The 22,761-nt window shown below is 37.2% G+C and overlaps 1 protein-coding gene across 15 annotated transcripts in view; it reads left to right on the forward strand.

Moving 5' to 3' along the window:
* MAST2 (microtubule associated serine/threonine kinase 2) overlaps nucleotides 1-22,761 on the forward strand; it is a 163,689-nt gene that overhangs the window by 15,192 nt on the left and 125,736 nt on the right. For all 15 annotated transcript variants that reach the window (XM_036026006.1, XM_036026005.1, XM_036026004.1 and 12 more), the window contains exons 2-3: nucleotides 6,098-6,245; nucleotides 8,975-9,117. In XM_036026006.1, the coding sequence (XP_035881899.1) occupies nucleotides 6,098-6,245; nucleotides 8,975-9,117 (291 nt within the window). The remainder of the gene's footprint in view (nucleotides 1-6,097; nucleotides 6,246-8,974; nucleotides 9,118-22,761) is intronic.

Genomic DNA, 22,761 nt, shown 5'->3' on the forward strand with positions numbered 1-22,761 from the left:
GTGTCTTCATTTCAATCTGAAGAAGTCCTTTTTGGGCAGTTGTAGTGGTAATGGACTCCCTCAGCTTTTGTCTGGCACTGTCTTAATTTTCCCTTTATTTTTGGAAAGATAATCTTGCTGGATATAGAATTCTAAGTTGACAGTTCTTTCTTTAATTGAAAATTGAGATTTTCAATCATATTCATTTGTACATATTGTGATTGCCAAACCTTAAGTACCGCAGACTCACAAGTGCTATTTTAAGGCTCAGTAAAATAGAAAATTAAACACTTTTATTTTGACCATAATTTGCTTAAAGCAGCTATTCAAACAAATGTTACTCAAAAGACGTTCACTAATGATTTCAATCATACTTTGTTAATTGTTCCTTAAAGTTATTTTTCCTCTAAATTGTGTGCATGTTCTATAATTTAATATGGCCATCTCTATGAAGTTGAAAGTGCTAAAAGTAAATCCTTATTTTATAACATTTGTCAAGAATATATGGCTTTCTAAGTGAGATACTGTAAGAAATGAGACAGTATAATCAAACTTCATAGCATTAAGCCTCTTCACATTGTGTGAGATAATACATAACAAATTATAATTTAGCATCCCTGGTCTTCAGAAGATTTATAAAAAGAGTCAGGAAAATTTTATCTGGAAGATCTCATAGTGAAGCTAAGTTTTAGAAGGTTAGCCTTAATGATTAGCCCACCAAGCAAATGGCTACACATCTAATATTAAGAAGAAGCTTATTTAGGTAAGACAAGAATTTAAAAACCTAAGTTGACAATTTTTTCTTTTTTATTTTTTTTTCTTTTATTTATTTATTTTTAGAGAGGGAAGGGAGGGAGAGAAAGAGATACATCAATGTGTGGTTGCTGGGGGTCATGGCCTGCAACCCAGGAATGTACCCTGGCTGGGAATCGAACCTGGGACACTTTGGTTCCCAGCCCGCGCTCAATCCACTGAGCTACGCCAGCCAGGGCTCTCTTCACTTTTCTTCATTCTTTTTCTTCTGCTCTTCAGACTGTATAATGCAATTATTCTGTCGTCAAAATTGCTAATTCTGTTTTAGCTCAAATCAATTCTTTAAACACTCTTCTGAAGTTTTTATTTTATTTTTTCTTTATCCAGAACTTCTTTTGGTTCCTTTTTTATAATTCCTGTATTTTTGTTGATATTTTTGTTTTGTGCCTGCATTTTCCCCTGATTTTCTTTCATTCTTTGTACAGGTTTTTCTTTACATGTGTGGGCATATTTAAAATGGTGGATTTAGTCCTGACTGGTGTGGCTCAGTTAATTGGAGCATCATCCTATACACCAAAAGTTTGTCAGTTCGATTCCCAGTCAGGGCACATGCCTGGGTTGCAGGTTCAGTCCCTGGTTGGGGTGCATACAGAAGGCAGCCAATTGATGTTTCTCTCACACATGAGTGTTTCTCTCCCTCTCTTTCTCCCTTCCTTTCCTTCTCTCTAAAATAAAAAAATAGAAAATAATTTAAAAAATGACATTGGATTTAAAGTCTACTACTAAGTTCAATGCTGTGCTTTCTCAGGAATGGTTTTTGTTAATTTATTTTGCTTCTTAAATGGATCATATTTTCGTATTTCTTTGTACGACTTGTGACTTTTTAAAAATTTTTTAATTTTATTTATTTATTTTTTTTTAGAGAGGGAAGGGAAAGAGAGAGAGAGAGAGAAACATCAATGTGCGGTTGCTGGGGGCTGTGGCCTGCAACCTAGGTATGTGCCCTGACTGGGAATGAAACCTGCGATGCCTGGTTCGCAGCCCGCGCTGAATCCGCTGAGCTACGCCAGCCAGGGCGACTTTTTTTTTTGTTGAAAAGTGAACATTTGAATAATGTTAACTCTGGAAATAAGCTTCTCCCTTCCAGGTTTTGTTGTTGTTTTTTTGATTGTTGAAGATGGTTGGTGACCATTTGTTTAATGAGTTCACCAACCTTTTTTTCAGAAACGGTGTTCTTTGATATGAACACAATTCCTTTGCTTGTGTTTTGAGAGAGATTTCTATGACCCCCAAAAGCTAAACAAACAAACAAACCTCCCAGTCTTTATGGATTGAGTTTGTGCTGGGGTTCTCCTTTACACTTAAAGGCTGCCAGTATTGAACCTAGGGATCATCCTCAGATGAAAACTTAGCTTTTTCAGGTCTTTTCTGAGCATGTGTTTTGCCCCAGCCTTTCAAAATAACCCTGTATACACAGGTGATTTGATTGCCCTCTTTTCTCCTTTTCCTCCCAGGCCTCAGGCGGTTTGTTTTATGTCTTATTTGTAATCTTTTGCCCAGGTAGCTGTGGATCACCTTACAGTGTTTTTGAGCAATGCCTGCTGCTTTTCCACATTGAGCAAAATCTGGTGAAATAGAGAAGAGTGCCATGTGTCAGTCCTTCACGTAGTCCCCAGACAAGTTAGAACAAACATGAACAAAGATTTTCAAAGATCTCTTCTGCTTCTTCTGAAACCAAGTACCAGGATCCCATGCTGGGGACATTGGCTGATGTCTTCAAGATTGCCTCCACATCAAGGAGTGTGTAGGGCCCAAACCATGTGGCTTGGTTGAGCATCATCCTGTAAAATGGAAGCTCACCACTTTGATTCCTGGTCAGGGCACATTCTTGGATTGTAGGTTTGGTCCTTGGTAGGGGTGCATGTGATTGTGTCATTTATGACACAAGCTTCACAATTGATCAACATATCTTTGTGGGGTCATGATAGTGAAAGTTTTTGGCCTTGTCTGGCAGTGTTCAAATGTTAGCGTGGTTCAGAATCACCTGGTAGACTTGTTAAAATGCAGATAGCTGGTCTCCTTTTAACTGAAAAAGCAGTTTCAGCTGTCTGCCACAAGAATAGCCAGACTCGAGAGACAGGTGCTGGTGCAAAAGGAGAGGGCTTTATCTAGGTGCCATGAGACCTGGGAGAATGGTGGACTTCTGTCTCAAAGGCAATTCCCCTTCTTGCTCAAGCTCCCAGTTCTTACAGGGATAGGGAGGGGGCGCTTTTTTCCTATGCAATAATCTTGATAGCTTTGGATGCACTGGGGGCCCCGTCCATTGATCTTTCTAGCTTTTGGAGTGCTCAGTGTAAAGAACCTCCCTCTGCCACCATCTTGACCAATGACAGAGACTCCCTCGTGCTCCTGGGGACTGTGTATGTAACGTCCTCACCCAGAATTTCTGATTTAGTAGATCTGGGCTGGGGACTGAGAATTTGTGTTTCTAATAAGTTCACAAGTGAGGCTGTTGCTGCTAGCCTGGGGACCACATTTTGTGCTTTAGGCCAACTTTCACCTTTTCCAGTATTTCTGTTGGCACAGTCTATTTCTTTTTAAGGTAGCCCATTGACTGTTAGACAGTTCTTCTAAATCACCCTTTTGTTATTTCATCCAGTAGTTCTAATTCTGGCCTTTGAAGTAAGAAGATTACTCTCTTAGGAGATAGCCCTCACATATTTGAAAAGAGCTATTCCTGTCCCCTTCCCTCCCCATCTCCTGCTTCTCTTCCCCTTGTCTTCCTGGTTAAACATTTATAACTCCCCTAATAGTTATTGGAAACGTACTGTAATTTTTAGTTATGAAAATTTTTACTATTGTCATAGCAGGGTTATGTTCATAGACTTGTTTTGTTTTCTGTACCCAGGCTTGAAAGCATACCACCCAAGTCAGAAACCTGCAAGTCATTTTAGGCTCCTTCTCCTCCTCAAGGTTAACTTCCTATTTTGGTTAGAAATTATTTGATCAGAGAAGTGGCAGAAACCAATTTGATCTTGTTTAAGTAAAAAAGAACTTATTATAAGGGTACTGTGGCATCCCATTGATCCTGAAAACATGTAGTTTGGCTGGACCTTGTAAGCGATTAGAAATGGGAACTGGAAAACTGCAAGAAGTAAGTTAGTATGGAAGTCAGTAAGGACATTCTACTTCCCGTGCCCTTTTTCTTTCTCTCTTGGGTTATTTGTGGTTTTGTCTTATTTGCTTCATTCTCCTATCCTGTTCCTTAATGACTTCTTGGATAAACTCAATAATGTTCTGTTATTTTTAAAAGTTTAGTTGAGCAAAAGACACAGGACACAGAACAGTTCATACTGAGTGATTCATATAAAGTTTTTCACTTTATATAATCTATCCTGTTAGATGCCTGGATAGTGGTTATTCTGGAGGGATCTGGGGTAGTGACTGGAAGGGAGCACAGGGACTTTCTGGGTTGCTTGGTTATGTCTTTATTTATTTTATTTTATTTTTTTTTAGGATTTTATTTATTTTTTAGAGAGGGAAGGAATTGGGGGGGGGGGGGGAGAGAGAGAAACATCAATGTGCAGTTGCTGGGGGTTATGGCCTGCAACCCAGGGATGTACCCTGGCTGGGAATCGAACCTGGGACACTTTGGTTCCCAGCCCGCGCTCAATCCACTGAGCTACGCCAGCCAGGGCTGGTTATGTCTTTAAAAAAAATCTTGGTCTGATTACATGCATATGCTTAAGTTGTAAAAATTTGTTGAGATATCCTTAGGTATGTGTACTTTTATGAAAGACCAAGGTTCTTAAAGTAAAACCTACAAAGACATCCTAATTTAAAAGTTAAATTTCATGTGCAATTTTATTTATGTTTTCTTTCCTGTGCAAGGTTTTGACAGGGGAGACTTGGTCTAAGAAGAGAAATGACCCACTTTCATTTTTCCCCTCTTTTTTCTGACTTCTTTTCTTTGGTATGTTATGACAGGGAATAGGGAGATTGGAAAGGACATGATTTTCTCTTAACTGGTGATGATCTAGTTCTCTGTTGGTTGTTGTTCCTTTTATTTTTAAAGATTTTATTTATTTATGTTTAAAGAGAGGGGAAGGGAGGGAGAAAGAGAGAGAGAAAAACTTCAGTGTGAGAGAGAAACATTGATTGGCTGCCTGTTGTGTGTGTCCTGACTGGGGGCCAAATCCAAAGCTCAGGTATGTGCCCTGACGGGGAATAGAAGTGGTGACCTTTCACTTTGCAGGACCACCCCAACCAATTGAGCCACGCTGGTCAGGGCTTGGGTGTTGTTCCTTTTCTGGCTAAGACTAATTGTTCATGCATTCAGTGTGACGGTCATCCAGTCAAGTGCCGGCTCTTTTATGGGATGGGAACTTTGTCTCTCTGTGTTGCCTTCATGTAGGATATTACTTCAGTTTGGTATCTTCCAAACCTTCTTGTTTTCTTCTACCCAAATCTTCTTGCTGGGTGTGTTATTTCTGTGAGTGGCCAGGCCTTTTTTGTGCGTTACTAGCATTAGTACCCAAACCCTGCTTCCATCCATGGTTTCTTCTTGATGCATAGGTACTGTTTCATTATTGACACATCAAATAGTGGGAATTTAGGCTGCTCCTTTGCTGCCTTCTCTTTTTGTATTAACTACTGCTTCCAATTCTCCTTTCTCACGGCTCACATCAATTGCTTTCATTACGCAGTGCCTTGATATCCCCCTTTATCCTTTTATACATTTACTACCAATTAAAAATACTTTTTCCTTCTGTTGATATTTTTCATCAACTTCACTTCTCTCTTTATGCTTGGTCATTTGTAAATTATATTCCAGATAGCCACCACCAACCAACATTAGCGCCTTCCCATGTTTGTGAACCCACCAGAGTATATGATCTTAGAGGCCTTCAAAAAAATCTTTTCTCAAGGAAGTGGACATTTTTCCATTTTTGTCCCTGTGGCTTCTAGTATTGGCCATGATACCAGTTACTTGAGTCTTGTTCAAGTGGCTGGTAACACAGATTCAGGTGTTTCTCTTTATGCTTCTCATTTTATCTTAGTACTTAAAAAAAGATTTTATTTATTTTTAGAAAAAGGGGAAGAGAAACATCAATGTGTGGTTGTCTCTTGCATGCCCCCAACTGTGGATGGGGGCTGCAACCCAGGCATGTGCCCTGACTGGGAATCTAACTGGCTACCTTTTACTTTTTGGGACAGTGCTCAACCAAGTGAGCTACACTGTTTGGAGCTTGTCTTAGTACTTTCTAGATCAGTTTGATGTGTAGAGATGTTTAATATAAAGTTGTTAGACACTTTCAGAAAAAGACATTAAAGACTAATGTTTTATTTTTTTTTCTGTTTGAAGGATGTGATACCTGGACTTAGTCCCCTGCTCTTCAGGAAGCTCAGTAATCCTGACATATTTTCATCCACTGGAAAAGCCAAACTTCAGCGACAACTTAGTCAGGATGACTGTAAGTTATGGAGAGGAAGCCTGGCCAGTTCCTTGTCAGGTAAGTACCTGATTTTTTTTTTAAATGTGATATTGTGTTGGGAATATTTAAAGGTATACCAACTGAACTGGCATTTAAAAAGTTAATTGATTTTAGAGAGACAGAGGAAGGGAGAGGGAGAGAGAAGGATTGATTTGTTGTACCACTTATTTATGTTTTCTTTGATTGATTCTTGTATGTGCCCTGACCAGGGATGAAACCTGCAATGTTTTTGGTGTATGGGACCATATTCCAACTAGAGCCACCCAGCCAGGGCTCTACTAAAGTTTTTACCTCCTAATTTAGCAGGTATATAGCAGTATATATGTGAAACTTATAAGGGAACCCGATTTCACTCTCATTCTCTAAAAATGTAAATTCTTGAAGAATTTTTATTTATTTATTGGTTTGCAACTCTGTATTTCCATATAACACAGTGATAAAAAATAACACAGTAAAAAGGAGGCACTGAGCCTCCTTTTAGTCACTCTTTGGAGCCTGCAGAATTTATTCCTCTGGGGTTTTGTTTTCTTGATTAAAATTTGAGATGTGATCCAAAATTTCAGTAGTGCAAAAGCCCATTGACAGCAGTTTCTTTCAGTCATTACTTACCTTGGTGTCACAGAGGGCTGACTGTCACACATCTGAGGTCCTGATGGTGGCAGGTTTCTTACTCAGGTGAAGGCATCTGAAAACTTCATATGCAGACTCTCCACCTGCCACTAATTTTCTCTCCTTAGGAGGGCCAAGGATGCCCTGCTTTCAAGTCATCTTGGCACTGCCTCTGTGCAGAGTTTACAGCTGACTGGTTTGTACTTGTCTGGAGCCTGACCAGGGCTCTGACAACCTAGCAGATAATGTAGGAGAAAGGGAAAAGCCCTTAATTTTATTTCCTTCTTTTTCCTCCTTCCAAACCACTTATATATATGTCATTAAACTTAAACATACATTTAAAATTTTATATAAATATACCCAAACTTTTTTATTTTAAAAATAATAGATGGGGTGATATGCTACCTACTTTCTGCTTTTATCACTCAACAGGAAATATTGAACATTTTTCTCCTGACTACATGTTGAACACTTCATTATTTTTACTGGTTTCAGTATTTCATTATGTGGAGATATTATCATTTCTTTAACTTGTAATGAACATTTGCCTTATTTCTAGTAATACTATGGTGAGAATGTTTACGAAGGTAAACATTCTGGTCTACTTTTTTTTTCTTTATACTACATTTTTACAAGTGGAATGTTGGGTTCAAATATATTCCAGTTAAAATTTTAATAAGTTTTGCTGAATTGTCCTCTAAATAAGTTACACCACATTTTGTTTGTAGTAAAAAAGTATGTAGTCGAAAAACCAAACCAAAACCTCCGTTTGCTCATATCTTTATTATAGAGGGTATTTCCATGACGAATAGGATTTTGTCAGGAAGAGGAAGGTTTCCGAGTGAATAGGATAAAACCACTTGAAAGTGCAGGGCATAATATTGAAGTTCAGTGAGTGAATGGGTATGGAACACTGGAAGGAGATGAAGCCAGTTAGGTAATCTGGGTTTATGGAGGATCCTTTTAGTGTTTTAAAAGTTTGGCTTAATTCTTTAGAAGTTTTTAAGGAAGGGAAAGACATGACCCCATTTGTTTTGGTTAGGTAACTACCAGTAATGTAAAGAATGGTGTGAAGATAGGGGTTGGACTGGGACTTGTATCTCAGTTAGAAAGTTGTTGCAATTCTTCCACTGCTGGGACTCTATCCTAAGAACACTAAAACACCTATTCAAAAGAACCTATGCATCCCAATGTTCATAGCAGCCCAATTTACAATGGCTAGATGCTGGAAACAACCAAGATGCCCATCAGTAAATGAATGGATCAAAAAACTATGGTGCATTTACACAATGGAATTCTATGCAGCAGAAAGAAAGAAGGAGCTCCTACCCTATGCAACAGCATGGATGGAGCTGGAAAACATTATGCTAAGCGAAACAAGCCAGGCAGTGAAAGACAAATACCATATGATCTCACCTTTAACAGGAACCTAAATAACAAAACAAAGAAACAAACAAAATGTAACCAAAGACACTGAAATAGAGGACAGGCTGACAGTGACCACAGGGGAGAGTAGAGGGAATTTAAGGGGACTTTGGGAAGGGTTCACAGGTGGTAAGGGGAGGGAAGTGGGGAGGGGTGGGAGGGGGGAATGGGTTGGGAGTAAAAAGGAGAAAACTATTTGAACAATGATTAAAAATAAATAAATAAAAAAAATTAAAAAAAAAAGAAACTTGTTGCAATTCTAGATACTCAGGCTTTATTAAGTGACTATCTTGCAGTCTTTCAATGGGTTTAAGGTAGAGTCTTGGCCAAATACATGGAGTCTTGTGAGAGCAGTATGGATTCAGTGTTTGTCTTCTGGAGACCTAAGAGCTGAACTTGTCTAGAAGAGTCTGTCAGCTCCACTCATATTGCATTGAGTTGGTGAGAAGCTAAGTAGGATGGAAGATACTGGAAAACTAGCCTGCTAGGTTGGATTTCAGGGTATGGGGCAGAGAGTAGCATGGTGGTGGATATTATAGAGAATTTTTAAATAGTTCATGTTTGGAATTTTTAAAGGGTTACAGATTCTGAAATGGATATGGAGGAACTTTGTTTCAGATCGATATACTTTTATCCACTTGATATCATTGTATTTTTTCATTAACTAATTCATGCATAATTACAAGTATATTTTCCAAACCTTGTGTTTGAAGGTAAGCAGCTGCTTCCCTTGTCCAGCAGCGTACATAGCAGTGTGGGACAGGTGACTTGGCAGTCTTCAGGAGAAGCATCAAACCTGGTTCGAATGAGGAACCAGTCCCTTGGACAGTCTGCGCCTTCTCTTACTGCTGGCTTGGTAAGTGTTAATAAAGATTGTCCCTTGCCTTATGAATAAATCCTTGATTGTCATTTGTCATTGCCACATCAATTATTTTCCTGTTTAGGATTTGGGTAGTTTACTTTCTCAAAGTGAAGAATAGAAAAAGAATGGAATTTAGATATATGCTGATTGTTCTCTTATATTGTCACCGATACCAGTTATGTACTGAGAATTATAAAAAAGATTCAGTATGATTGTGACTTTGATGAATAAATTTCCTGGGAAAGAGTTTTCTTACAGAAATGATTCTAAATCTTGTCAAGTCATGTTGCTTCTGTGTACAACTCTGTGGTATACCCATTTAGTACACAAGATAGGGAACACTTTTGTGCGCATTGGGAATTTCAGTATATACTGAATGAAAGAATGAGCCTTTTCTTTGTTTCAGTTTTCTGTGATAGACAGGACCTAACAAAGGTTAACCTGTGTACTCTTGGCAGGTGATTTTCTGCCTGTGATTGCATCTTGGACCCTTTTACCCTCAGTGGCTCTGCCACTTTACTTACCACACTCATTGACTTTCTGCTAATCTCACACTTTTCCTTCTATAGAACAAAGCACACTAGTGTTTGTAGGGTACAATAACAGAAACTTGTTCCCATTAAATTATAATCTTATATACTCTGTGGGAGTATGAGTCTTTTGGGTTGGCATACATGGAGTAGAAAGCTTTGTTCACTTGTTTATTCTGGGAAGTTGGAATAGGGGAAGAAGTCTTCTTACAATAGGTAAAAAGTTAATTTTTGGACCAAAAGATTTCCTTATGTGACCTGAAGTTTGTGATTCTTAGGCCACAGAGAGAATCGGGATCAGAAACTTCCCTCCTTCCCCAACTTTTTATTTTGAACATTTTAAACCTACAGAAGAATGGAAAGAATGGTACAGTGAATACCCATAAAAGCTTACTTACATTGAGCAATTTAGTTGTAATTTTATATTATGCTTCTTTTTATCTTTGGGTATGTATATAATTTTTTTTCCTGAAACAGTTCAAAGCAAGTCATAGACATTATGATGCCTCACCCTACTTAAGTATTTCTCCTTAGATATCAAGGACAGTCTCCTAAATAACTATGCTATATGATCAGATTCAAGAAATTTAATTTCAATTTAATAATAGTATTTAACATAGGTACTATATTCAGATTTTTCTACTTGTTCTTAACGTAGCTATTAAAGCCCATCTTTCCTCTCCCACCTTTTAACCTCTGGAACTTAAAAAATATAGCACCATGTACCTTCATAGAGATTTTGATCCAGTAGTTATGACATGGTCCCAGGCATCTGTATTTTCTTTAGAGTATTATATAGCTTCTAACATGCACCCTTTTGAAAATTATTGCCACTAAGGTAAAGCTGATGTTTTATTTTAAGAGTTTCATGCTCTACCAGCTGAGGGTGCTGGTAAAGGGGACAAAATGTTTCATTTTAAGGTGGTATGTTGCAGAGGGAATTCCTTAGTCTAGACCAGGGGTCCCCAACCTCTGGGCCATGGACTAGTACCAGTCCAGGCCTGTTAGGAACTGGGCTGCATAGCAGGAGGTGAGCTTGAATGTAATGTGGTTGAATCATCCTGTAACCACCCTTACCCTGTCCTGGTCCGTGGAAAAATTATCTTCCAAGAAACTGGTCTTTGGTGACAAAAAGGTTGGGGACTGCTGATCTAGACCAACTGACGTAGAGTATTCCTGAATTATTTGAAAAACAAAAAACCTTATTGAGATATAATTCACATATCATACATAGAATTCATCCATTTAGATTGTACAATTCAATGATTTTTAATAAATTCACATATATGTGCAGCCATCCCTGTAGTCAATTTTAAATATTTTCAGCACTTCAGAAAAAATCCATGTACCCTTTAGCTGCCACTTCCTTATCTTCTCACCCCTTCCAACCCTATGTAACTACTAATCTACTTTCTGTTTCTGTAGATTTGCCTATCCTGTACATTTTATAGAAATTAAATTACATTATATATGTGTCTTTTTTGTGTGGCTTCTTTCATTTAGCATACTTCTGGCTGTGACATTTCTCAAAAATCTGTCCTGCAGTGTAATCTTGTTTGTGAATAGAGTTATGGCTATACAAGGTCTGTCCAGAAGGCATTCAGTAATATAATATGAAAAATAGAGACATTTATTGAAGAAGATACAAGATACAAGAAACATTGTACATAGGACAATGACACCTCAGTCCCTTTCAAAGTAAGCACGTTGGGACCTCACACAGTTCTCTCAATCACCATCAGCTGCCCTGTTGTATTCTCCTGAATCTCATGGATGGTCTGAAATCTCTTCCCTTTCAGAGGTGATTTTAGTTTTGGGAAAAGCCAGAAATTGCAGTGTATCAAATCTGGGCTGTAGGCGGACTGAGTCACCTTGGTAATTTGATGTTTCACCAAGAACTCTGCACGAGATGTGAGGAATGACTGGGCACATTGTCATGATGAAGCTGCCAATCACTGGGTACCCATAGCTATGTCCTTCTGAATCATCCAAATAGTTTCTGTGGAGGAATGTTCAAGGTTAATGCAAAATTTGATGTGGATTTGTTGATCTACTCCCTCAGTTACTTTGAATGTGATGGCCACACAATACACATGTTCACTCACTGGCGTCTACTGCCCCCACTGACTAGTACAGTGAAGTTGTCATTGTTTCTGCTTGCACATTGCAGTCTACTCTCCTTAGCTGCCAGGTTACATCAATATCACGTAAACTGTTCTCATAATATTAACAATGGCTGGACTTTTTCCAGATGGACCTCTTATATAGTACATATACCCAGATTCCAAATAATTTTTGGGTCAACAAGATTAACATATATCAAAACAGCTAATTTTATTTTTTTAATTTTTAAAAAGATTTATTTAGTTTTTAGAGGGAGGGGAAGTGGGGGAGAAAGAGGGGAAGAGAAATATTAGTGTGGTACACTGAAACATCAGTGTCGTACACCCTCTACTGGGGACCTGGCCTGCAATCCAGGCATGCGCCCTGATTGGGAATTGAACCCGCGACCATTTGGTTCGCAGGCCAGCACTCAGTTCACTGAGCCACACCAGCCAGGGCAAAACAACTAATTTTTAAATAAAAAATAACCTTTAGTGAAATGTTTATTATGACTTAAAAACTAACTAAAAAGGGGACAGTAATTGTACTCGGTGTAATTATTGGGGAGATAACTTGCAGGAAGCTAGACTTGACTAGAGTTTGGAGAATGGATAGTTAAAAGCTTTAATGTAGCAAATATTTTCATTTTGAGGGTATCCAGATGATGTATTCATGAAGAGATTTTTGAAAAATCAACTTATTGGATAATGGCATAGAAGAAATGCTTATTAAGTATGCTGATGCCATATTTCCCAAGTTGAATGGTAAATTCCGTGAGAGCCTCACAGACAGAAATGATGGTTCAAGGAGAACAAGCAAAATGAGATTTAACAGAGGGAAATAAAAATTCTGAAAAATTACAGTCAAGTTCCAAGACATTTTCATCACTCTAAAAGAAAAACCTTGATCCATTAAAAAGTCACTGCCATTTCACCTGACAACTACCAATTTGTGTTCTCTATTTATGGATTACCTATTCTGGATATTTTATGTAAATGGAATTATATGATATGTGTGACTTTGTATTTGGCTTCTTTCATTTAGCATAATGTTTTGGATGTTTATCTGCATTGTAGCATGTATCAGCATTTTATTCCTTTTTATGGCATAATAGGATCTCATTGTAGGGATATACCACATTTTGTTCATCCATTTATTTGTTGATTGACATTTGGTTTGTTTCTACCTTTTGGCTGTTGTCAATAGTGTCGCTATGAGCATTCAAGTACAGAATTTTTTTGAGTTCCTGATTTCAGTTCTTTTGGGTATGTACCTAGGAGTACAGTTGTTAGGTCACATGGTAATTATGCGTGTAACTTTTTGAGGAACTACTAAACTGTTTTCCACAATGGCTACATCATTTTTCATTCCTATCAGCAATGCCTGAGGTTTCCAGTTTTTCTACATCTTCATCTATACTTGTTATTTTCTGTTTTCTTAAAAAATTATAGCCATCCAAGTGGGTTTAAGTGGTATCACATTGTGACTTTGATTATTATTGTATTTTTAATTTAATAATATTTAAGAACTCTTTTTAGAGGTGGCACATATGCTTTTAAAGGAATTAAAAATCCAAGATATTACTTAGAACCTTTTCCTAGCATTCTTCTGATTATTCTTTAATTTCCACATATGACTCCAAAGAGAAGCACCCATAGATACTTGTTTTACCTATTTCTGTATTATAAAGAGATTCCAAATTCAGCAACTTCCCCTTTCAGTCTTACCTTTCTGCAGCTGTAACTTTGCATTTTCCACTGTGAGAATTGGAGATCTCTATATCTGTATCTTAATCAGTTTTATTGAATTATAGTTTATAAGGAATAGAGTTTATCCATTTTAAATATACAGTTTGGATGAATTTTCACAGCTGTACACAGTTGTATCCTGACCATCACAGTCATGATATAGATACAGAAAATCAGAGCATAGAAATTTGTCACAGCAAAATGTTCCTTTGTGTCCTGTTTTCTCCCCAGCACGCCAGCTCTTGGCAGCAACTGATCTGCTTTCTGTCATTCTGGTTTTTGTCTGTTCCAGATTTCATATAACTTGGATCATACAGTATATAATCTTTTGTGTTTGACTTCTTTCTTAGAGTAATTGTTTTGAGATTCATCCATATTGTTTTACATAATAATTCTTTTTATTGCTGGAAGAATTTCACTGGCATGGGTGTATCAGACTTTGTTTAGCCATTCACCAGTTGATGATCATTTAGATTGTTTCTAATTGTTGCCTACTATGAAGAAAGTTGCTATCCCTGGCTGGTGTGGCTCAGTGGATTGAGCCTGGACCTGTGAACCAAAGGATCGCCGATTTGATTCCCAGGACATGCAAGGGGCAACCACACGTTGATGTTTCCCACTCTTTCTCCTTCCCTTCCTCTCTCTATAAAAATAAATAAATAAATAATTTAAAAAAGAAAAAGAAAGAACACTACTATAAAAGTTTGCATGCTAGTATTTGGACATACACTTTCATTTCTGCTGGGTTAACACCTCAGAATAAGATTGCTAGGATATACGGTAAGTGTATGTTCATCTTTATAAAAAACTGCCAAATTTATCTGTAGTAGCATTTTTGCACATCTACCAGCAATTGCTCTTTATCCTTGTCCATACTAGGTATTATCATTTTCATTTTAGCTGTGTTACTGGGTTTGGGAGTATCATAGAGAGGTTTTAATTTGTGTATCCCTGATGACTAAGGAAGTTGAATTACTTTTTATATGCTTGTTATTCATATGTATTTTATGATTAAGTGTCTGTTTATATCTTTAGTCTGTTAAAAAGTTTTAGTTTGTCTTGTTACTCTTGAGTCTTAAGAGTTCTTTGTATATTCTGGATGAAAGTTATATATCAGATATATGCCTTCTAAATATTTTCTCTGTCTGTGGCTCACATTTTCATTTTCTTACCAGTGTTTTCTCCAAAAATCAATACAGAAAAAATAGGTGAAAATACTTGTATTTCTCTATGCTAACAATGAACAATTACAAATTGAAGTTTAAAAATATTACTATTTACAATAACCTGAAAATAAAAATAAAGATAAATTTTAAGAAATCACTTGCAAGATTAATACATTTTAAACTACAAAACATTACTCAAAGAAACTGAAGAAGATCTAACAAGACCAAAGTTGGAGGAATCACCCCACCTGATTTTATAGCTTTCTGTAAAGGTATAGTAATCAAGACGGTGTGATGCTGGTGTAAGAATGGACACGTAGAGTAGGGAACAGAATAGACCACTCAGAAATAGACAAATGTGCCAGGCTAATTTAATGGGAAGAAAATAGTCTTTTCAACAATGAACCTGGACTCTTACCTCACGCTATTTACAAAAATTAACTTGAAAGTGGATAATGTACCAAATATAAGAGCTAAAGTCATAAAACATGCAGGAGAACAGAAAATTTTTACGATTTTGGATGAGGCAAAGGTTCAAAGAACACAAAAATAACAAGCCATAAGAAGAAAAAAATGGACTTTATAAAAAAGAAAAATTTGGGGGATAGGGACAAATTGAAATGTGTCTACAAGGGATGGAAAGGTGAGTGTCAGGCAACACTGTTAAACTGTTAAAGAGGTATTAATAGGTTTTGTTGATTTTTTTTAATTAAAAAAAACTACCTTCTTTAGAGATAGCAATCCAAAAGTCATGAAAACTGATATTTGAAAAAACTCCTATGGGTTATCTATTAATTTCTATTTTTTCACTTCCTACTCAAGAAAATATATTAGAATGAAATGATTGTGAGTGCATTCTACTTTATAAAAGAAGTAAATACTAGATAGAGCTCAGGCTGTGGACCTCTGTTCCATATCCTTGTCCTGCCACTTAGTAATCATATAACCCTGGGGGAATCACTCAATCTTTTGAGTCCTCTGTTTTCTCATCTATAATCAAGATAATTACAGGGCATGTAAAATAACATAGTTCCAGAATTTGTTGTATGAGCTAAATGATAATCTTTTTTTGCATGCCTTTAGGTACTTTACGTAGTAATAGTAGCAATTACTTACAACATAGTTTATACTCATGAAAAACTGCTGGATTAGATAAAAGAGATTAAAGAAAAAAGAATGCATTTCAGTTTTCTTCATTGAGCAATAGATTGTTATACCTTTAATTGGAACTGGCATACAGGGAAAGAAACAGGTTTGGGAAAGGAAATTAATGAATTTTATTTTTATCATTGATGACAAGTCATCTGTTGTAGATATCCTTTTAAAAATAATTTCTTGAGATGAAATTCAAATAACAAAGTTAACTATTTTAAAGTAAATAGTTCAGTGGCATTTAGTACATTTGCAGTGTTGTACAACCACTGCTTTTATCCAGTTATAAAATGCTTACATCACCCCAAAGTAAAACTCTGTACCCATTTAGCCCTCTCTCCCTTCCCCTTTCCATCCAGCCTCTAGCAACCACTAATATGCATTCTGTCTCTGTTGATTTATCTGTTCTAGATATTTCATATAAGTGGAATCATACAATATGTGACTTTTTGTGTCTGACTTATTTCTTGTTGCATAATATTTGGATGGTCACCCACATTCAAGTATGTATCACTACAGTACTTCATTACTTCTTGTGACTATTATTTCCTTGTATGTATATAATGTATTTGTTTATGCATTAGTCCGTTGATGGAAATTTGGGTTATTTACAACTTTTGGCTGTTGTGAATAGTGCTGCTTTGACCATATGTGTGCATGTACATGCTTGAGTACCTGTTTTCAATTCTTTTGTGTATACACCAAGGGCAGAATTGAGGGGTCATGTAGTAAGTCTATCTTTAAATTTTTAAGGAATGGCAAACTATTTTCCACAGTAGCTGTACCATTTTATATTCTCACCAGCAATCTACTAGTGTTTTAGTTTCTCTACATACTTGCTAACACTTTTTATTTTCTGCTTTTAAAATATTATTATTTTTTTCTTATAGTATCCTGGTGAGTGTAAAGTGGTATCATGATTTTGATTTGCATTTCCCTTATGGATAATAATGTTGAGAATCTTTTTTAAAGATTTTATTTATTTTTAGAGAGAGGGGAAGGGAGGGAGAAAGAGAGGGAAAGAAGCATTGATGTGAGAGAGAGACATCAATTGGTTGCCTCTCACACCTGCTCTGGTTGAGGAACAAACCTGCAACCCTGATGCCCCTAACCAGGAATCAAACTGGCAACCTTCATTTTACGGGATGACACTCCAACCAACTGAGTCATCACATCAGTCAGGGCAAGCATCTTTTTATATGCACTTTTTTTTTTTTTGCCATTTAGATATTCTGTCCAAAGAAATGTTTATTCAAGTTCTTTGACCTTTAGAAATTGTTGTTTGGGGCTTCCGGTCAAGATGGTGGTGTAGGTAAATGTGGTACTCACATCCTCCCACAATTAATCAGAATTGCAACTAAACTACAGAACAACCATCATGCAGAACCATCTGAGATCTAGTCAAACAGAAGTGCCACAACTGAGGATATAAAGAAGAAGCCACATCGAGACTGGTAGGATGGGCGGAGATGTGGAATGGGCTGGTTCCACACCCACATGTGGTAGATAAAAATCAGGAGGGATATCTTGACTGGAGGTCCCCTCTGAGGAATGAGGGGTCCTAGCTCCACACTAAGCCCCCCCAACCCAGAGTTCCACTTCCAGGAATAGAAGTGCCCATAACTCCGGCTATAAAAACTAGTGGGGATTGTGGCTGAGTGAAACAGAGGGTTTCTAGAGTCCCAGGTGTTCCTTTTACACAGCCCTCACATGGACTTAATTGGACACACTCCCTCAGAGCTCTAGTACTGGCTTCAGGTCTATGGCTGGAGGGGTAGCTTTCTCCCAGACAGAAGTATTGGGAGAGGCCATTGTCCTTTTTACTGGCTGATGCCACAACTGAATCTTCCTCAATCTGGCTATTACTGTTCATCCAGCCCTGGTGAATACCTGAGACACTACCCCACCCAACTTGTAGGCCCACCCAACCTGTTTCCAGTGGCTTTTACATAGGAATGGCCTGTCTGGCTCATGCTTAAGACTTAAATAAAATATTTCAAAGACATAGCATCTGGACTTGGTATACAACATATGTCTCAATAAGTAGCTCCAGGCCCAGCACTAGAGGCAGCCAATCTTGATTCACAGCTTAGCCTCTCCAGGGCACTTTCAAGCCTAGCACAAGTAGCAGCCATCTTCAGATTGTTTTGCAGCTCATGCTCTGTGGCCCCTTGTAGAACACGGGTGGTGCTGACCTTGGTCTGTACCTCCAAGGAGGCCCCAGAGCCAGGGCACCAGGTATATAGCTTCAGACACATCGAAGCACCACCCTCCCACCTCTACAAGTAACATACCCAAGGAACGAACTCAGCAGGTACCAGAGCCCCGCTGAAGTAAGTCCTGTTCTGTGGAGTAGGCCTCTGCACAGCTAATCCTCCACAGTAGTTATAGCTTGCCCTTGCAGTCCATCAGCTGAGGGATAAATCTTTTCCACTGACATGCCAACAGCAATCAATGCTCTATTACAACAGGAGGGCATATATAGCCCACATGGGGAAGGGGTCATACCTGGAGTGCTCAGTTCAGGTAAACAGGGAGGCTGTGCCATTGGAACTTACAAGACACCTACATAAAGCCATTCTACAAAGTGTGGGAGATGTAGCAGCTCTGCCTAGTACATGGAAACAAACACAAGGAGGCTGCCAAAACAAGGAGATAAAAAAACAACAACAAAACAACATGTCTTGAATGAAAGAATAAAATAAAACTCCAGAAAAAGAGTTAAACAAAATGGCGACAATCTATTAGTTGCAGCATTCAAAACACTGGTTATGAGGATACTCAGTGAACTTAGGGGAAGAGTAGATGAACTTAGAACTTCAACAAAGAGACAGGAAACAAAAACAGAGTTAGAAAACATAAAAAAGAACCATCCAGAAATGAAGAACACATGAACTAAAATGAAGAATTCATTTTAGGGAATCAAATCAGAGATTTGGAAGATAAAGAAGCAGAGAACACCCAATCAGAATGGCAAAAAGAAAAAAGTTAAAAAAAATGAGGACAGTGTAAGGAGCCTCTGGGGCAACTTCAAGTGTAACAACATTTACATCATGGGGATGCTGGAAGGAGAAGAGAGCAAGAAATTGAAAACATATTTGAAAAACTGATAACAGAAAACTTCTTTAACCTGATGAAGGAAATAGACATATAAGTCCAGGAAGCACAGAGAGTCACAAACAAGGTGAAATCAAAGAGGCTCATACCAAGACACATCATAATTTAATGGCAAAGAAAGAATCTTAAAAGCAACAAGAGAAAAGCAAGTAGTTACCTACCTCAGAGCTCCCAAAGACTGTCAGCTGATTTCTCAACAAAAACTTTGTAAGCCAGAAAGGAGTAGCAAGAAATATTCAAAGTAGCCCTGGCTGGCATAGCTCAGTGGATTGAGCGTGGGCTGTGAACCAAAGTGTCGCAGGTTCGATTCCCAGTCAGGGTACATGCCTGGGTTGCAGGCCACGGCCCCCAGCAACCGCACATTGATGTTTCTCTCTCTCTATCTCCCTCCCTTCCCTCTCTAAAAGTAAATAAAATCTTAAAAAAAAGAAATATTCAAAGTGATGAAAAGCAAGGACCTGAAACCAAGATCACTCTACTGTGCAAAGGCATCATTTAGAATCGAAAGATATATAAAGAGCTTCCCAAACAAGGAAAAGCTAAAGGAGTTCATCACCATGAAACCATTATTACATGAATTGTTAAAGAATCATCTTTAAGAAGAAGAGCACTTAACAGTGTGGCTCATTTGGTTGGAGTGTCGTCCCATACACCAAAATGTTGCAGGTTTGATTCCCAGTCAGGGCAAATGCCTAGGTTGCAGTTTCAATTCCTGGTCAGTGATCCTATGTTTGTCAATGTTTCTCTTTCTCTCTCCCCTCTTCCTATCCCTCTAAAAGCAGTGAAAAATGTCCTTGAGTGAAGAAAAAAATGAAAAATAAAATGAAGGATGAATAATGATATGGCAATAAATACACATCTATCAACAATTTAATCTAAAAACAAACAGGCAAATCAGAAACAGACTCATAGATACAGAGAATATTTGAATGGTTGCCAGATGTGAGAGGGTTTGGGGGACTGGGTGAAAAAAGTGAAGGGATTAAGACATACAAATTAGTTGCAACAGAACAGTCACAGGGATGTAAAGTACAGCATAGGGAATATTGTCAGTAATATTCTAATTAGTATACTTGGTGTTGGGTTGGGATAATCACCTAGAAAGTTATATAATATCCAATCACCACATTGTACACTTGAAACTGATATTATATGTCAACTAACCGAAGTATAAAAAATATTTAAAGTAAAGCAAAAATTATGTTTGTCTTTTTCTTGTTGAATTGTAATAGCTTTTTATTTATACTGGATGCTAGACCCTTATCCAGTAATATGATTTGCAAATACTTTCCCTCATTTTACATGTGTCTTTTCAATTTCAATTATGTTCATTGATATATAAAATTTTTGAGGAAGTCAAATTTATCCATATTTTTCTTTTGTTGCTTGTACTCTTTGTCTTATATCTAAGGATTCATTGCCAGATAAAAGTTCAGAAAGATTTACCCCTATGCTTTCTACTTTGAGATTTATGGTTTTAGTTCTTATATTTAATTAACTGATCCAGCTAATTGAGTTAATTTTTGTATATGGTGTGAAGTAGGGGGTTCCAAATTAATTCTTGTGCATGTGTTATTCATTTGTTAGATATTTTAAGAGTTAGAAATAGACATCTAGTGTAAAGGAGATGAGTTTTAGAACTATAGGTAGGGATTTGGAGGCTGTGGATCATACAAGAAAGTATAGGGAACAAAAAATAATGTAGGGAAGCAGGAACAATTTATTTGTGAAAGGGCAAATAGTATAAGGTAGTGAAGTATTTAACTTAGTAAGGATTTTAACTTGAGAATTGCAGTACGTTCATTGCCTGTTAATTTGAGAATTGCTGTATGTTCCACTCTTCTGTTTTGAAAGAGGAACATGTTCTAATGCCACCTAGTGTCTTTTCAAAGGTGTGAAAATACTGTTTCAGAAGAGATTTCAAAATAAAAAGTTGGGAGAACTTCATGAGTTTGAACAGGATGTTAGCAGCCTAGTTGCTTATTCTCAAGAACATTCTTAAGAGAGAAGCAAAAGAACAGACTAATTATTTTGCCTGAATAAATCAGAGTTGAATTTTATCTTAGATTGTTAAACATTTCTATTTTATCTTCTGTAATGCTTTGTAAAGAATTTAAGGTGTACTGCCTTAAAAATAATGGCTTTCATGTTTTAAAAAGGCATTTACAATTTTTTTAAGGATAAATTTGTTGACTGATACTATTGAAAGACATCTTACTGAATTTATTGGGTTAAAATACATGACAAAGCTTATACAAGCTTTGCATAAAAGTTCATATAACTGGTTAAAAGTTTAAGTGTAGATTTTGTTCTCTTTTAAAAATTTTGCACAGCAAGTCTTTTAGTTGGGCCATTAATGTCATGTATTGTTACACATAGTTGTATTTAACAGTGGTGAAGAGTGATTGAAAAGTACTGATATTGGGCCCCAGCTGGGTGGTTCAGTGGTTAGAACCTTCTCCCAATAAGCCAAGGTTGTGGGTTCCATCCCTGGTCAAGGCACATACAAGAATTATCCAATGAATGCATAACTAAGTGGACCAACAAATTGATGTCTCTCTTTCTCTTTCTCTCAAATATCAATAAATTTTTAAAAAGTACTGATATTAGAACATTCCATGGTCTATTAACTGTTTAGTCAGTATCACAAATCTTTTGCCCCATTTTTTGTCAGTCTGTCTGGTAAATCTTTCTGGAGTCTTTGCCTTTGTGTTCGTGTAGAGAAAGCCATGTATGAGGCAGATTAGTGGCCTTATAAAATTACGATGAATAATGCCAGCCAGTATTCAGGATTGCTTGCCAGTCCTACTTTTTCTTTAATTAATTCATCTTGTTCTCTACATTGTCTGTTTCAAATATTCTTTGATCTTTTCAGATCTCTAATCTATTTTGCTCTCTGCTGATTTTCTTCTTTTTTTTAATCATCACCTGAGGATATGTTTATTGATTTGGGGGGGGGGGGGAGAGAGAGAAAGAGAGAAAGAAAAAGAAAAAGAAAGAAAGAGAAAGAAAGAACCATTGATGTGAGATAGAAACATTGATTGGCTGTTTCCCATGTACTCTTGAAACCTAGGTATGTGCCCTGACCGGGTATTGAACCTGCAACTTTTTGGTGTATGGGACACAGCTCCAGCCAACTGAGCCAGCTGGTTGGTTGGAGCCAAGGCTGCTGATTTCCTTTTTGTTTCACAGAGAAAATTGCTATAATTTGGAAACTTCTTTTGCTTCTTTACCACTGAAGTTAGAGATACCATATTTTGACTTGTATAATGTGCACTTTTCTGCGTTCACTTTTGAGGGGAAAATAAGAATGCGCATTATACATGGGTATAATGATTACATGCCATGGGTATAATGTTATAATAATCCCATGTATAAGACACAAAACCGTGGGTGTGCATTATACATGGCAAAATATGGTATTTTGTTGTCTGTACCTGCTTTTCTTGTTATAATGGAAGAAATATTTCCCCCCCTAGCTTTGTTCATACTCTGAATCCCATCCATTTCTTTTCTAGAATACTTTTTTATGGGGAGAGATTTGGCTGTGAAGGAGAGGAAAGAGTTAAATAGAAACTGGAAGAATTGTCTAGATTTGACATCTTTATTTTCTCAGCTACTCATTCTGCAATCCACTGTTGCTATATCACCCATCTACCCCTGAAATTGTTCTTACAGTGTGAACCAGTGACTTCCAAGTCACTAAATTCTAGAGTGTTCTTTGGCAATGGGTTTCTTGGCAGCAGTTGTTACTGTTCAGCCCTCCTTGAACGTTCTTCTCTTTTCTTTTTTTAAAAGTTTTTATTTATTTTTAGACAGAGG

This window comes from Phyllostomus discolor, chromosome 5 (genome assembly GCF_004126475.2).
Source record: "Phyllostomus discolor isolate MPI-MPIP mPhyDis1 chromosome 5, mPhyDis1.pri.v3, whole genome shotgun sequence".
In the NCBI taxonomy this organism is placed as follows: domain Eukaryota; kingdom Metazoa; phylum Chordata; class Mammalia; order Chiroptera; family Phyllostomidae; genus Phyllostomus; species Phyllostomus discolor.